At 39.1% G+C, this 13,892-nt stretch overlaps 1 protein-coding gene across 1 annotated transcript in view; it reads left to right on the top strand.

Annotated features, from left to right (window-relative positions):
* Positions 1 to 13,892, top strand: part of LOC306768564 (multidrug resistance-associated protein 1-like) — a gene marked incomplete at both ends in the record, with an annotated part of 243,670 nt that overhangs the window by 150,284 nt on the left and 79,494 nt on the right. Inside the window, 2 exons of the mRNA XM_079256972.1 lie at positions 8,234 to 8,321; positions 8,445 to 8,641. Of these exons, the coding sequence (XP_079113098.1) occupies positions 8,234 to 8,321; positions 8,445 to 8,641 (285 nt within the window). The remainder of the gene's footprint in view (positions 1 to 8,233; positions 8,322 to 8,444; positions 8,642 to 13,892) is intronic.

The raw sequence follows: 13,892 nt of genomic DNA, 5'->3' as shown, positions 1-13,892 counted from the left end.
CTGACTTGTGTCTAAATAGTTTCTGTCCTGTCCAACCCTCTGAATTAACTAAAATAATAGCTTCATCTAAACCATCCACCTGTATCTTAGACCCTCTCCCAACGAGCCTCTTTAAGGACATTTTCCCTTTAATTAATACATCACTACTAAATCTTATCAATATGTCTTTAGTGACAGGATATGTACCACAATCATTTAAAACTGCTGTAATCAAGCCTTTACTGAAACAGCAATCTCTGGATCCAGAGGTGATAGCAAATTATAGACCTATATCTAACCTCCCGTTTATGTCCAAAATTCTGGAGAAAATAGTTTCAGCTCAGCTACATGCCCACCTGAGCAGAAATAATTTATGCGAGGAGTTTCAGTCAGGATTTAGAGCTCATCATAGCACTGAGACAGCATTGGTGAAAGTTACTAATGACTTTCTTATGGCCTCAGACAAAGGACTTCTGTCCGTACTTATCTTGCTTGATCTTAGTGCCGCATTTGATACAGTCGATCATAACATTCTGTTACAAAGACTAGAACAGGTGATTGGAATTACAGGTACAGCGTTAAGATGGTTTAAATCATATTTATCTGATAGACTTCAGTTCGTTCATGTAAATGACAAGTCCTCCTCACAAACTACAGTAAGTCATGGAGTTCCTCAAGGTTCTGTACTTGGACCAATACTCTTCACGCTATATATGCTCCCTTTAGGCAAAATTATTAGACAGCATGGAATAAACTTTCATTGTTATGCAGATGATACTCAAATATACTTATCCTTTAAACCAGATGAAACAAATCAGCCCAATAGGCTACAAAATTGTCTCATAGACATAAAGACTTGGATGTCTAGAAATTTTCTCCTCTTAAACTCAGATAAGACTGAAGTAATTCTCGTTGGATCTGAAAAACTCAGAGCTAAATTTTCCGGTTTTGTAATGAACCTGGATGGCATTACTTTAGCTTCCAGTGCTACAGTGAGAAACCTTGGAGTAATATTTGACCCTGACCTGTCCTTTGGCCCACATATTAAGCAGGTTACTAAAACAGCCTTCTTTCATTTACGTAATATTGCAAAAATTAGGGACATTCTGTCTCAGAAGTGATGCAGAAAAACTGGTTCATGCTTTTGTTACTTCGAGACTAGATTACTGTAACTCTCTATTACTGGGCTGTCCTAAATATGCCCTGAAAACCCTTCAGCTGATCCAGAATTCTGCAGCCAGAGTCCTGACCAGAACTAGCATGAGAGATCATATTTCTCCAGTTTTAGCCTCTCTTCATTGGCTGCCTGTTGAATCTAGAATAGAATTTAAAATCTTTCTCCTTACATATAAAGCCCTCCACAACCAGGCACCACTATATATCAAAGACCTCATAGTTCCTTATATACCAACCAGAGTACTTTGTTCGCAGACTGCAGGCTTACTTGTGGTTCCTAGAGTCTCAAAGAGCCGAGCAGGAGGCAGAGCCTTTGGTTATCAGGCCCCTCTCTTATGGAATAAGCTCCCAGTTAGTGTTAGGGAAGCAGACACCCTCCCCACCTTTAAGACTAGGCTGAAGACTTATCTTTTTGATAAGCCCTATAGCTAGGGATGGTTAGCATCCCTTAGTTATGCTGCTATAGGTTTAGACTGCTGAGGGACATTTCCTGATACACTGAGCTTCTTTCTTTTTCTCTTTATCTCTTTCTTTTACCCCCCCATAACAGTGTTGCATCATTAACATGTATGTCTCCTGTCTCAGCAGGTCTCCCTGGCCGGGAGTAGCAGTTCCTGTTGTCTGTTGTCTTTCTGTCCTCTTCCCCCCACACAGCAGAGGCAGATGGCTGCCTGTCCTGAGCCGGGTTCTGCCGGAGGTTTCCTTCCTGTTAAAAGGGAGTTTTTTCCTTCCCACTGTCGCCAGTGTGCTTGCTCAGGATGGGAGATTGAGTTGGACTCAACTCAATCTGTTGGTTTCCTTATATAGGCTGTTATGAATTGGCTTTCATTATGTTTTCCCCTCTGTCTGTAAAGCGTCTTGAGATGGCATTGCCGTGATTTGACGCTATATAAATAAAGTTGAATTGAATTGAATTGAATTGAATTGGCCAAAAGATGCCGCCCCCCCAAAATAATAATCATTGGGGAAAACACTGGATATATATAATGATATGCCTGTGTATGAGTTGAAGTAGCTTAACTATAGAAAATACTTCAAAATTGTAGTGCATTTCATAAAGACAGTGTGAAAATACTCTTCTATATTTAATATGGCCATGTTTCATAGATGCCAACCTATAATTTAAATTAAAAAGATTTAACATTGTTACTGTTTGTCAATTTTTTCAGTTAAATTGAGAAATGTAAAAGTTCTATTATAAATGATCTCATATGAACTATCAAATTTAAATGATCACAACTGTTAACATTTTCAGCAGTGTTGTGTCTTATTACCTACAGCTGGTTTATTTCAATAAGAAGGTCTTGGGAGTGACGAGGAGGCGTATGACACAAGTGGCACAAAGTCTTTGAGATCCTCTGGTTTCACTAACAGACACTCGGCAGGATTTTTCTTCACAAGATGGTAGCTTCGCAGGTGCTCTATGTAGTATGCTGTAAAAGCTTTAGTAATGAAGCAAACATGACGAGCCAACACAATGCATATTTCCAAAACTCTTCCAATGTCCGGCAATCCACTTGTACTCCCAGTAGACAGAATCATTCCCTTTGAATACTTTGTTCCATTTAGGAAGATGTGAGGGGTTAGTCCAACTGTGTCAGCATTGCGGAATCCATTTAAGAGGACCCGTCTGACAGCACCATCCAGTACTTGGAGGCTCACATCAGATATCTTTGCAGTCTCAGTCTCAGACTTGAAAATACGGGGCATTGCAAGATAATGTGCCAACATAAGTTGATGTCTTGATTCTAGAGTAAGCTGAATGTTTTTGAAGTTGTTGGCATCCCGCACAACCTTTTTAAAGAAGGAGTGCTTTCCCTCAAATCTGATAGTCCAATACTCAGTTGGAGGTCCAAATTTTTAAATGAGATATGGATAATGTTTTTGGGACACAACTTTTTTTCTGGAAAAACTGTCTGCAGCAACTGTCTGTGGTCTGATATCTTTGCTTGTAAATAAAGTGAGTCTGAAGTGAAATATGGTGTTGACAATATGTTCACCAAGTCTTTAAGTTCAAGGACTAATTCCCAAGTTGTATCACCTTCTGGAATATGGTGACCAATGATGAGAGCAAGGAAACGCACAAGACTGCAGTTTTCGTGTCCATTTCCACCCAGAGTTCAATTCCGCTTGAAAGTTGATGGAATTTTCTGGGGCCGGTTTGTCTTGTCAGAGAACTTAAAAGGAAAGCTTTGAATTTCACTATTAAGCTCATCCAATGTGAGATAGTTCTTAGAAATAAAAACTTAGCTCTATCAGTACAATACCTTCCAGCACATCATGTAGAAAGTCTGGTGGGAAACCTTGGCATGCGTGAAAACCTGTCAGTCTGTTTAGAGGACATTCTTGTTTTACACCATCAACAGACACAAGTTCACTTTGCTTCAACAAATTTACAGCTTCATTATACAAATCTGGTGTTTGTAAAACAAAGTTGACACTTCTGACATCACAAGTCTGTATTTGTTCACGATTACAGACAAAACCTACAAAATTTGTCCATATTCAATGACTCTTGGTAGCCCCCTAAGGAGTGTGCAGCCAAGTTTTCTGCAGCCACATACAAAATGGTCCCTTTTATATTACTAGCAAGTTTGTTAACAAACACACCCACTGTTTCTAGACGCTGAAGGTCTTTTATCAGTGGCTCCAAAACACTATTATAGCCATAAATCTTGACATGTTCGGTCTTGCAGAGTAATGCTAGGTAGATTGATGACAATGATGACCTTTATCTTCTTGGCAAATTGGAAAGAACCCAATAAACACCACAAACTTTGTGTTTTTTTCTGGATGTGCCTAAGGGATTACAGATGTCAAAGTCATCTATGTACAAACCTATACATTAACATCTCCATGTGACAGAATCTGATTCCTTTTAAAGTGGTCACCATCCAGACATGACTTGTACTGCCCAGACTGTTCAGTTGGTCTATTTACCCTTAATTCATGCAGCACCTCATCTCTTTTGAAAATTTCAGAAAGCACTTTTAGAATTGAGACATAGACAACAGTTTGAGACCTTTTATGTATAAGATATATTCAACAGGTTCAATTACAGTGAAGTTCCATTTCTAAAATGACTGTCTTTTAAATTCAGTTCCTAAAGACCCTCTCATGAAAGTAAACTGAGTGGGTTGACACTCTGTAACGCTTCAGTCAAAGATGCTGTTAGTTCATCAGATGTGCAGTTACGCTTCTTCAAAATATTTTCAATTGTTTGCCTAGTTAATTGTCCAGCACATTCTCCAACCTCAAATAACTGACTGTGACACTGAAGCGCTGCTTGTAGGCGAAGTAAAAGGGATGCAATCCGCCACTGAATGGAATTATGCACAAGCTGAAATTCACACTCCAGCAACGATAAATCTGATGACACTAAATCATCCAAATCTTCTTCCTTATCATTTACAAACATTGGACTTGGACATTTTACTACAACGTCAGGCTTAAAATCAACAAATGTAACAGCATCACGACATCGACTCTTATGAGCAGTGAAAGTTGAGAAAAACCTGGATTTGTAAGAGCACCCTGCTATTGGACAATTTACAGTCTCTTGAGACATTACATGTCTCTTTAAATGAAGAAAATAGTGTTTGATGGTGGTTGGTGCTGAAAAAGTACAGAGTTCACAGCGCAATTTACCAGCAGAATTGGATCCTTTTTTATGTTCCTTGATATGTTTAGGTAAATCTACGTGGGAATGGAGCCCAGTAAGACAGCTGGGGTAAATGCAGCCAAATCCCCGTCTGCCACGTCCATGAGCGTCTTTATAATGACTCACAATTGTTCTTTCATTGTATGTGGCAAAACTTCAAAACTCACAACTCCACTCCATCCAAGGTTGTCCATGTAGCCAAACTTCCTAAAATGCAGAACGTATATTTTAGAGAGTAGGAAAACATCAGTCATGTGAACTGGAAACATGAAAAAACCATTAAACTAGCCAGCGTTGAAAAAGTAGAAGAGCATAGTAATAGTATTTTATAATTACTGTGCTTACTAATATAACCATAGCTGTGTAAATGGCCAAGATAAAGAGTATTCTAATATTTATCATTTCATTAGAAGCTGTGCCTGCAGTTTGAACTTTCTTGTATTTAGCTGCCGCCAACAGAGCTTGCATGTATGTAATTAGGCAACATATTCAAGAGGAAATCTAAAGAAGGTGTGAATTGTCAAGTTTGCTTTACAGTCACTTGTTTATGATTACTGTTTACACACTAAGATAGGTTTTACTTTGATGATACTGCTTTGACAATCTCAGACTATCTGGTCAGTGCAATAAAACAGTTCCAATAACCTCATGTCATCTTTCCTGCTCCATGGCCTGACCCACAGCTTCCACTTATCCACTCTGGTGTGTGCGGGACAAGGCTAATTAATGATACAAAGGCTGCCTCTACACTGCCAAATCTTCTGCAAACAGCAGCAGTATTGTGCAAAACGTAATGTAACATGAACATGCTTCTGGGTATTGGAGGAAATGTTACAAAACTCTTTAAAGTTACAAAACGGTTTAAAGTTTTTAAAGTACCTAAACATTTGCATTGTTTAGCTAGGTTTACATTCGCAAACTTCACTCAGGATAAAAGTGAAATGAGGTTTTCATTGCCAAAAACAGGCCGGGTCGCGCGCACACACAGGCAGAGACAACACGGGACATGACTAAATACTGAAACTAAGACACCGCACCGCTTCTCAGTCCGCCAACCCACCTCCGAACAGCACCGGTATCACACAAAACTTTAACCAAACACTGCGAACGGCATTTAACGAATGCTCTAGAACTCTTTTCTGGCTGCTGAAGGTTTAAAAAGCATTGTTTAGCATTGTAATGTTCACCTCCACTAGCTGAATAAGAATTAGCGTGCTACTGCTTCAATGCATTATATTTCAAAATGTCACAGACAGGAATGTATTTCTTTATAAAGTTTTAGTTTTTATTATTATTTTCAATTCAACTTACCTCCTAGCGGTCGCTCTTCCACAGAATGGCCGCGCCGCCCTGCTCGTCTCATCTCCCTGCTAGAAAGTATTCATCCGCCGCTTAAATTTCACCTCCTCAATCTGCTCCCTTTCTGTTGATAGCAAACTGAAACTGGGTGGAGCGCGAACTCAAATGAAATCTTATAGAATTAATAGTTCCTTGAGAGATCCAGACCACAATTCCAGCACTATTTGTACCTGGCATTAATGTTGCAGACACACCTGGTTGTGATCGGGTTTTAAGAGACCCGGTTAGTATTTTAAAACATGCATTATTAAGTCATATTGACACATTTAAATTGCCATTGTGCCGAACGGGCTTAGAAACAGTTGCAGTGCTCATAAGTCATTAATTTCAGTTGAAACTTCAGAACTTAAAATGTTAAATATGAGTAAATCATAAAAACAAGTTATAGTCACTTACGGAGGGTGTTACTTTTTGCAGTGCATGAACCAAGGACGAAAAAAGAAAAAAATTAAAGTAAAAACTAAACTTTATTGTAAATTTTGGTGATTAATTGTCAGTATGAAGCATCAGATTGATTTTCCTGCAGCATAAACTCCATATCACTCATCTAAATGTCATGGGACTGCTTTCTGTGGAGTCACAATGCAATACCAACCTTCATCTCTGACTCATTTTTCATAAATGACAGAAATGCTTAAAAAAATGGTTATGTACAGAAAACGTCCTGATGAAACAGTTTTCTTCCACAGTTCAGACCTTTGCTGAGGCGCTGCTGTTAACAAACCCAGTAAAAGATCCATTTTAAGCCGTAATACGACTAGACATGCTTGCAATGATGGCAGGTTCTGCTGTGCACGTTCCCTTGATGTGCACGGTGTTCTCACACTCAAAAGGCTGCCATATTGCGGGGGTCCTCCTCCACGGAGAACAGTGATGCATGTCTGATGTTCAGCTGGTGGATGGTTTTTACGATGCCCTGTATATATTCTGTAGAGTTGTTGTTTCTTTCTGACATTGTTTTTATGATCATATTTTTTTTTTATCAAGCAGTTTACGTGAAGCCAGTCGTTTAGATCCAAATCCGGCTCAGTGTGATAAATCTCCAACTTCTAAAACTCAAATGATTGTGTTTGACCAAACGTGGGTGCCCAGCTCTGTTAAAATTACTGGATCAATCCACAAATCTTGGTGTCATTTTGGACTCTGAGCTCAATTTTAACATCCATATCAAAGCAGGAACCTGATCAGCCTTTACCTGGATAATATGTCTAGAATAAGTAGACTGATGACTCAGTAAGATTTAGAAAAAGAAATTGTTTTCAACTAGTCTTGACGACAGTAATGGAGTTTTTATAAGTCTAAAATAATCCCAGATGACTGCAGATACTCTGCTCCAAAGCTTAATTCTCTTTAAAGCAGTTTTACAGTCAGTCACTTATTTACACAGCATTTAATAAAAGCTTTTTTCTTTTTTTAATTTTTAATTTAAATAAAAAATAGAAAAATAAAAAAATTGTATTTATTTAAAAAATATTTGAATACATTTTCTTGAATATCTACATTGATGATGACGATGGCATTCGACAGTGATGATGATGCATTTCCCTTTGACATTTGTGTACCTCTGTATTCTCTGTAACAAAGGACCTCTCAGAGACACAGAAGGGTTTACCAGGATTTTAACAACAAACTTGGGTAATGACGAGAATTTTATGTCAAAGCCTAAAGAATGATTTAATTTGCGAGTCCAGACAACAGACAGGTGAGCTGGAGCCAGGAAGGTGCAGAATTACCAATACAAGGTCCAACATGTGAGAGTGGAGCATGTTGGAGCACATGGGAGGCGGGGTGGGGAACTGGATGCAGGTGTAGTTAATCAGTCATCAGGACACTGCAGCGAAGCCTGGCTGGAGGGAGTCTCCATAGCAGAGACAAGTACAGGTATTGCTGTTGCCATGTCGATGAAATGTGCTGTACAAATACGCTCACTAAAATTGAACTGATGATAGGATTAAAGATATTATTCTTCATCTGTGGGAGAAAGAAAAACTTCTTTTCAGTCTCAGTTAAATGACAGAACATGAACTTTCTTGTGATGGGTTAATTTTGTTTCATCAGGCTGTTGTTTCGCTGAGACGTCTTGGAAACTTCTTGAGCCAGGATGAACTGAAAGACAACAATGTGGAGAGACTTCCTCATTGCTCAGGTATGAAAACCCACAAAAATACTTGGCTTGCCATTAATCTGCAGACACAAACATGTGACCTGCTGGCACTGAACCAGACAGGTGAAATGTATTAACCTGTGTGAAACCATATTTCATTGTCAGATGGACACAGTCTCATGATTGAAGGAGGGTTCTTCTCCTGGTCCAGCAGTGCCCAGCCTTGTCTGCAGAGGGTAAACATGAAGGTGAGGACTGGTTCTCTGGTGGCGGTGGTTGGCCACGTTGGTTCTGGGAAGTCATCTCTGCTGTCAGCGGTGTTGGGTGAAATGGACCGGAGGAGTGGCTTTGTTTCAGTCAAGGTACACGCCAACAGTCTAAACTCTTAACTACATGAAGTTTCTTTGTATGCAAGAGTGTTGAATTTGATTGACTTACATTAATCTGCAACAAAAACATTTATTCCTCCGATTCATGAGAAAATAACTGACCCAATGTTAGAAACCTGTTGGGTGGCAAGAAGTGTGAAGCTCTAATTCAGTTCACTTCAACTTTATTTGTAATTTACCATTCATTATGTCTTCTCAGGGTATTTTACAGATAAAGCAACTTAAGCCAATTCATTGTAGGGCATTTAGTTTTCATTTCTTTCATGTGCTATACCACTATCCATCTTCATTTCTGAAGCACCTATCATACAATGAAAATGTAGTGCAAAATGCTTTTCATTAAAAGTAAAAAACAGAACAAAAACAATTCTTCAGATTACCAAAATCAAGAGCCCATAAATCCCACATATACAAAAAACAAAAAAAACCCCAATGACTCTCAGGAAGCTAGGACACTGGGGAAAAAGATATGAAGAAAAAAGTTTCAGACTAAAAACATAAAATAAAGATGTTTAGAAGCAAAAAATAAAGATGAGATAACAAATTTTAGAAAACAAAATCATACATTACAGTGAACATATAGTAATATAAAAAACTAAAAGGATTAACACAATTACTACCTCAAAATGATTAGCAAAAAGCTTCACTAAAAATGTAAGTTTTATGCTTCCTTTTATAGATATGAACATTGTCTTCATCACCAGACGAGCAGCGTAGTTTTGTAGAAGTGGGTTTATAGTCTTTAGGACCAGAAAGAAGAGCATGACAATCTGTTATACATGTGACAAAAGTGTGGATCAGTGTCTCTGGATTGGCCCGAGTCGGGAACCATTTCACTCTGGAAATGTTTGAGGTGAAAATGTCATGGTGTGAAGATGTTTGATCCACATGCAAGATCAAGCAACATGGAGTGTAAGAATTAGTTTTTATTGGAGAATGAGGGAGGTGGTTCCGGAAGACCCGAAGACGGGATTCTCTGCAATGATAGATGTATAACAAAATGATAGGATAAATATCTGGGGAAGTGAAGATTTTCCTACTTGTTTTGGAGTTGCAGTGAATCAGGGTGGTGTCAGGTGATCCGAGAGGACTGGTGTTGGTAGTGGGAGCCAGTGAGGGTCTTTTGATGGAGGGCGGACAGGCAGCACCAAGATGATCAGATCTGGAGGACAGCCAGTGAAGAAAAATGCCAGGTGGTTGGTATGGAAGAAGTGATTGCTGGAGAGGATTGACTGCTGGGAGGGAAATCACAGGGAGCTCAGGAGAATCTAAGTAGTTTCTCTGGGGAAAATAAACAAGAATTCTTAAAGTTTCTCACAAAAAGTAGAGGACACAGGAAATCACAGGAGGGCTTAGGTTTTACCACAAGGCTCCACGCAGAAGCGATGAAGGACTGGCAGTCAGCTCCAGAGATAGTGCTGGGGAGTTGATCACTAATTCACCACAGGTGTGCAAAACATCACCCTCCTGGAAAGGTTCCTCTGGCACCCTCTGGTGGAACCTGAAAAATACTTTAGAGAACCCAGACCCCTGACAGAAAGAACCCCGTTCTAGTTTTAATGTGTGATATGAAATCGAGGTTATAATCAAAGATAACTGTTTCTTTCCTTCTTCAGAGGGATTAAAAGACAATGATTTGTTTTAAAAACCAGTTCCTCTCTGTGCACTTCGGCACCAACGACTGCACTCAAAATAATGAAACATTGACTTTAATTACATTTATTTTGTCAACAGGTTGCATGAAATTTTATGTTTGATGACATAACCTTGTTGCTTTTAAGTTTATGAACTTGTATTACATTAACACAAAGTGAATTGACCCAACTTGATAAAATTACTTCTGTTCATCAAGAGATATTTAAGCTTTCCAATCAAATTCAGGCATGTTATAAGAACATAAATAATATATTTGCAGGCTACATATTTTACATTTATCCTTTAAACATATATTTTATTCATAGAAGTGAAATAATAAATTTAAGTTCAAGTAATTAAAGTAGGTTCATCCAATTAATTTTATACTAATTAGTGTGACCTAAGTCATGGTTCCACAAAAATGAATTTCGTACACCCAACATATTTTTATTCCCTTATTCACCGATACTCATTTAAGACTTTGTTGCCACTTAATATTGTGGAGGGAATTCCCTGAAATGTAATTATATTAACCAGCATGTCAACTTGTGTTCCAGCATTACCAACATTGACAAATATAAACCACCTTGATGCAGCATAAATAAATGAAATATCTAACAAAACATCCCAAATTTGTCAATATTATTGTATAACAATATAACAGGCTTGTAGTTATCTTTTTTAAAACAGCAAAATAGTCAAACTATAGCAACACGCATGCTGCTGTCAACCTTTAATCTAGTAGTGTGGGAGGAAAAAGACTTACCATTTTTACATGTCAGCTTGTGTTGCAGCCACTACAAGGATTTCTTAACTGGTTATGAAAGTGTTTAAATATCTACACAAACAAGAACTTCAGCTAGAAGATTTGCTATTTCTATGATTTTCCATCCTAATCGGTTGCCACTGGGTTGGAGGCGGGCAAAATAGGACAAAACAATTTACAGTAGGCAGAGCAGGGAAGCCTATGTTTACATTTTCTCAGAGAAAGTTTGGCAGTAAGTTAGTCTAGTATGGTGGCTTTTGTCTACAGGAACTGCCGAATGAAGGTTCCTTATGTTGGCTGAAAGTTGTCAGTATGAAAGATGGTCTTTTTCAACTGCTCTGCAGTTGTTTTGGGTGCAGCTGGATTTTTAAGTCTGCACTCAGTTGTCAACAACTTTTGTGCTGCATGGTCTCTCAATTAACTTCGCTAAGGGTAGTAGTTTTCTGAAACTTTTCTAAATGTTTATTTTTCTGAAGTGAGAAACGTGAATCCCCCCCACCCCCACCCCCCTTCCTCCTTCTCTGTTTTCTAACAGATGATCACTTTATTCACATTCAACAACCAAATCTCTGTTTGGTTCATTCATACAGTTTGTTCTTGAGCATGTGTACCTTGGTTGAGTCTGCCAGCATCCAGCTGAAGGAAGAGCTTTTAAAGTACTTCAAAGAAGGTCTTCAGTTCCTTAGGATAACTGAGGTTCAGGGCATGTATCATACCCATTAAGAGTGCACATGCAGAACTGATGTCTCCCAGCTTGCGTGGAACTTCAACACCCTCGATTACTATTCCAATCCTGTTCCATCACTATCCTTTTCATAGGGGACAAAGAAAGAAAGGACACAACCAATCTATGAAATCACAGATTTTGTAGAATTCCAAAGATTGACTTTTGCTTTTCAGTTTTCCATTTAATGAAAACAGCATGATATTTCAAAAAGTGCTAGTTGTGTAAAAATAAGATGACAGTGCCGATTGATTTCATCTAAATTTTTAGAGGATGAATCTGTCACCTGAGTTATTTTATCTTAGAGTTGGCTATTGTTACAACAGAATGAAGCACTAACGAAGCCACACCCAGGGCACCAAGGAGCCATCGACATCGGTGGCCATGGTAACACCCTCACAGAGGTTAAAACTGAAACTGATTTGTTACAGGTTGAAAATAAACGATAAAAATGACCAACCAGGTATTCCTTGAAAAGAATATTCAGGTCTTTGTTCAGATAGACACAGAGCACCCTGAGGATGCACTCCCGGCCTCTTTTCAACAGTTTCCTTCTAAAGAGAAAAAACAGAGATTCTGACTGTTAACTTGTCAGTATACTTGTCAATACTGACTAGCCAACATCAAATTATCATTAGATATTACTCACTACCAATTGCAAAACATACTTGTGTGATTGGGACCAAAATCCTGCCAATTGTGGCCCCTGCAGAGCCGCCTTTCTTGAACACTTTGATGAGCTGCGCAGTGTGTTGGTCAAGCTGTGCGACACTTATGCCATATTCTGATATTTCAATAACCAAATTCACAGATGATATCCAGTCTCGTATACCATTATCAATATGTCAAAATATTGCCCAACCCTACCAGTGACATGGAGTTAGTGCATGCACAGAAACCAGTTAGTAAACAGTCAATGGGAAAGAGTTGACGGGTTAGCATTAGGTGCTCACGCTCGTGAGAATAAAGTGAACATTTAGTAGGCTATTGAATATAGCCATTTACTCATATATTCAACATGTGCTTTTAATGTATGGATATCTTTTAAACATAACCAGTCTAACTTCTCTGCCAGTTGATCATGTGTTATCAGGGACATTGTGCCAGTTGGACATGGTTGCAGTTCAAAGGCCCAGTAGTGATCCCTAAACCAAGCTGAGAACATCTTCCCAATGAAATTCAGTGAATCCTGGAGTACACATATCCTTTTTTTTTCCTCCAAATTCAGGTAGCCCATCTGTAAATCCACAAATGACAATCATTCCCTTTCTATAATTGATCCCCTTGCAATCTGCACTGTTAGCCATGTTTACTTCTGCCATGTTTGGGTACATCTGCTGAAAAGGCAATGATACATAATCTTTTAGCACCTCAACAGGGACTCTCGATACACTTGATACTTCAACTCCAGGTTTCTGGGGATGTGATAAGTGTAAGTGATAGGCAATCACCATCTGGTGTTTTCTTGACAGTGTTACGGTGTGTTCAGACCAAACGCGTTTTTAGCATCAAGAGCGACAGGTTTACATGTAAATTCTATGTGGAGGTGCATCAAGGAGGCGGTGAGCTTTCTCACGTTGCATTGTGAGTGTTTTGAGCATCAGCGTCAAAAGCCAGAAATGGAAAATGTGAACTTTGGCCACTTGATGCAGGGCATCAACCAATCAGAGCTATCAGCTCGCAGCTACTGGAATACGCCTATGATTTATCTGGTGAACCCAGACACGGTGCTGAGACGCCCTACGACAGCGTTCTCTAGCTTTTATTAAATAAAACCATAGTCTTTCTACTGCATCCACCATCATTCAGACTGACCGGAAGGAAAGCTCCGCCTTTCCTCCTCTCTTTTCCGCCGCGTTTGCCGCTTGACAGGAGCGAGCATCAGGAGTATCAGGAGCGTTATGGGCGTTGGACACAAAAAATGACAGTTTAGTGACCAGCATCGAGTGTTCAGCGCTTTGAGGATTTTTGACGCACCGTTAAAGCAACATTCTTGAAATACTTGGTGTGATGGGCAACTTCCGACAAAAAACTGTTTGCCCTCAAACCTCATGGTCCAAACCCCGACTAGAGGACCAAAACCTCGGGTCATGTAAGGG

Source organism: Telmatherina bonti (genome assembly GCF_933228915.1).
Source record: "Telmatherina bonti genome assembly, chromosome: 17".
Taxonomy (NCBI): domain Eukaryota; kingdom Metazoa; phylum Chordata; class Actinopteri; order Atheriniformes; family Telmatherinidae; genus Telmatherina; species Telmatherina bonti.
Note: the sequence above shows the minus strand (reverse complement) of the source record. Positions and strands in the feature narration are given on the sequence as shown.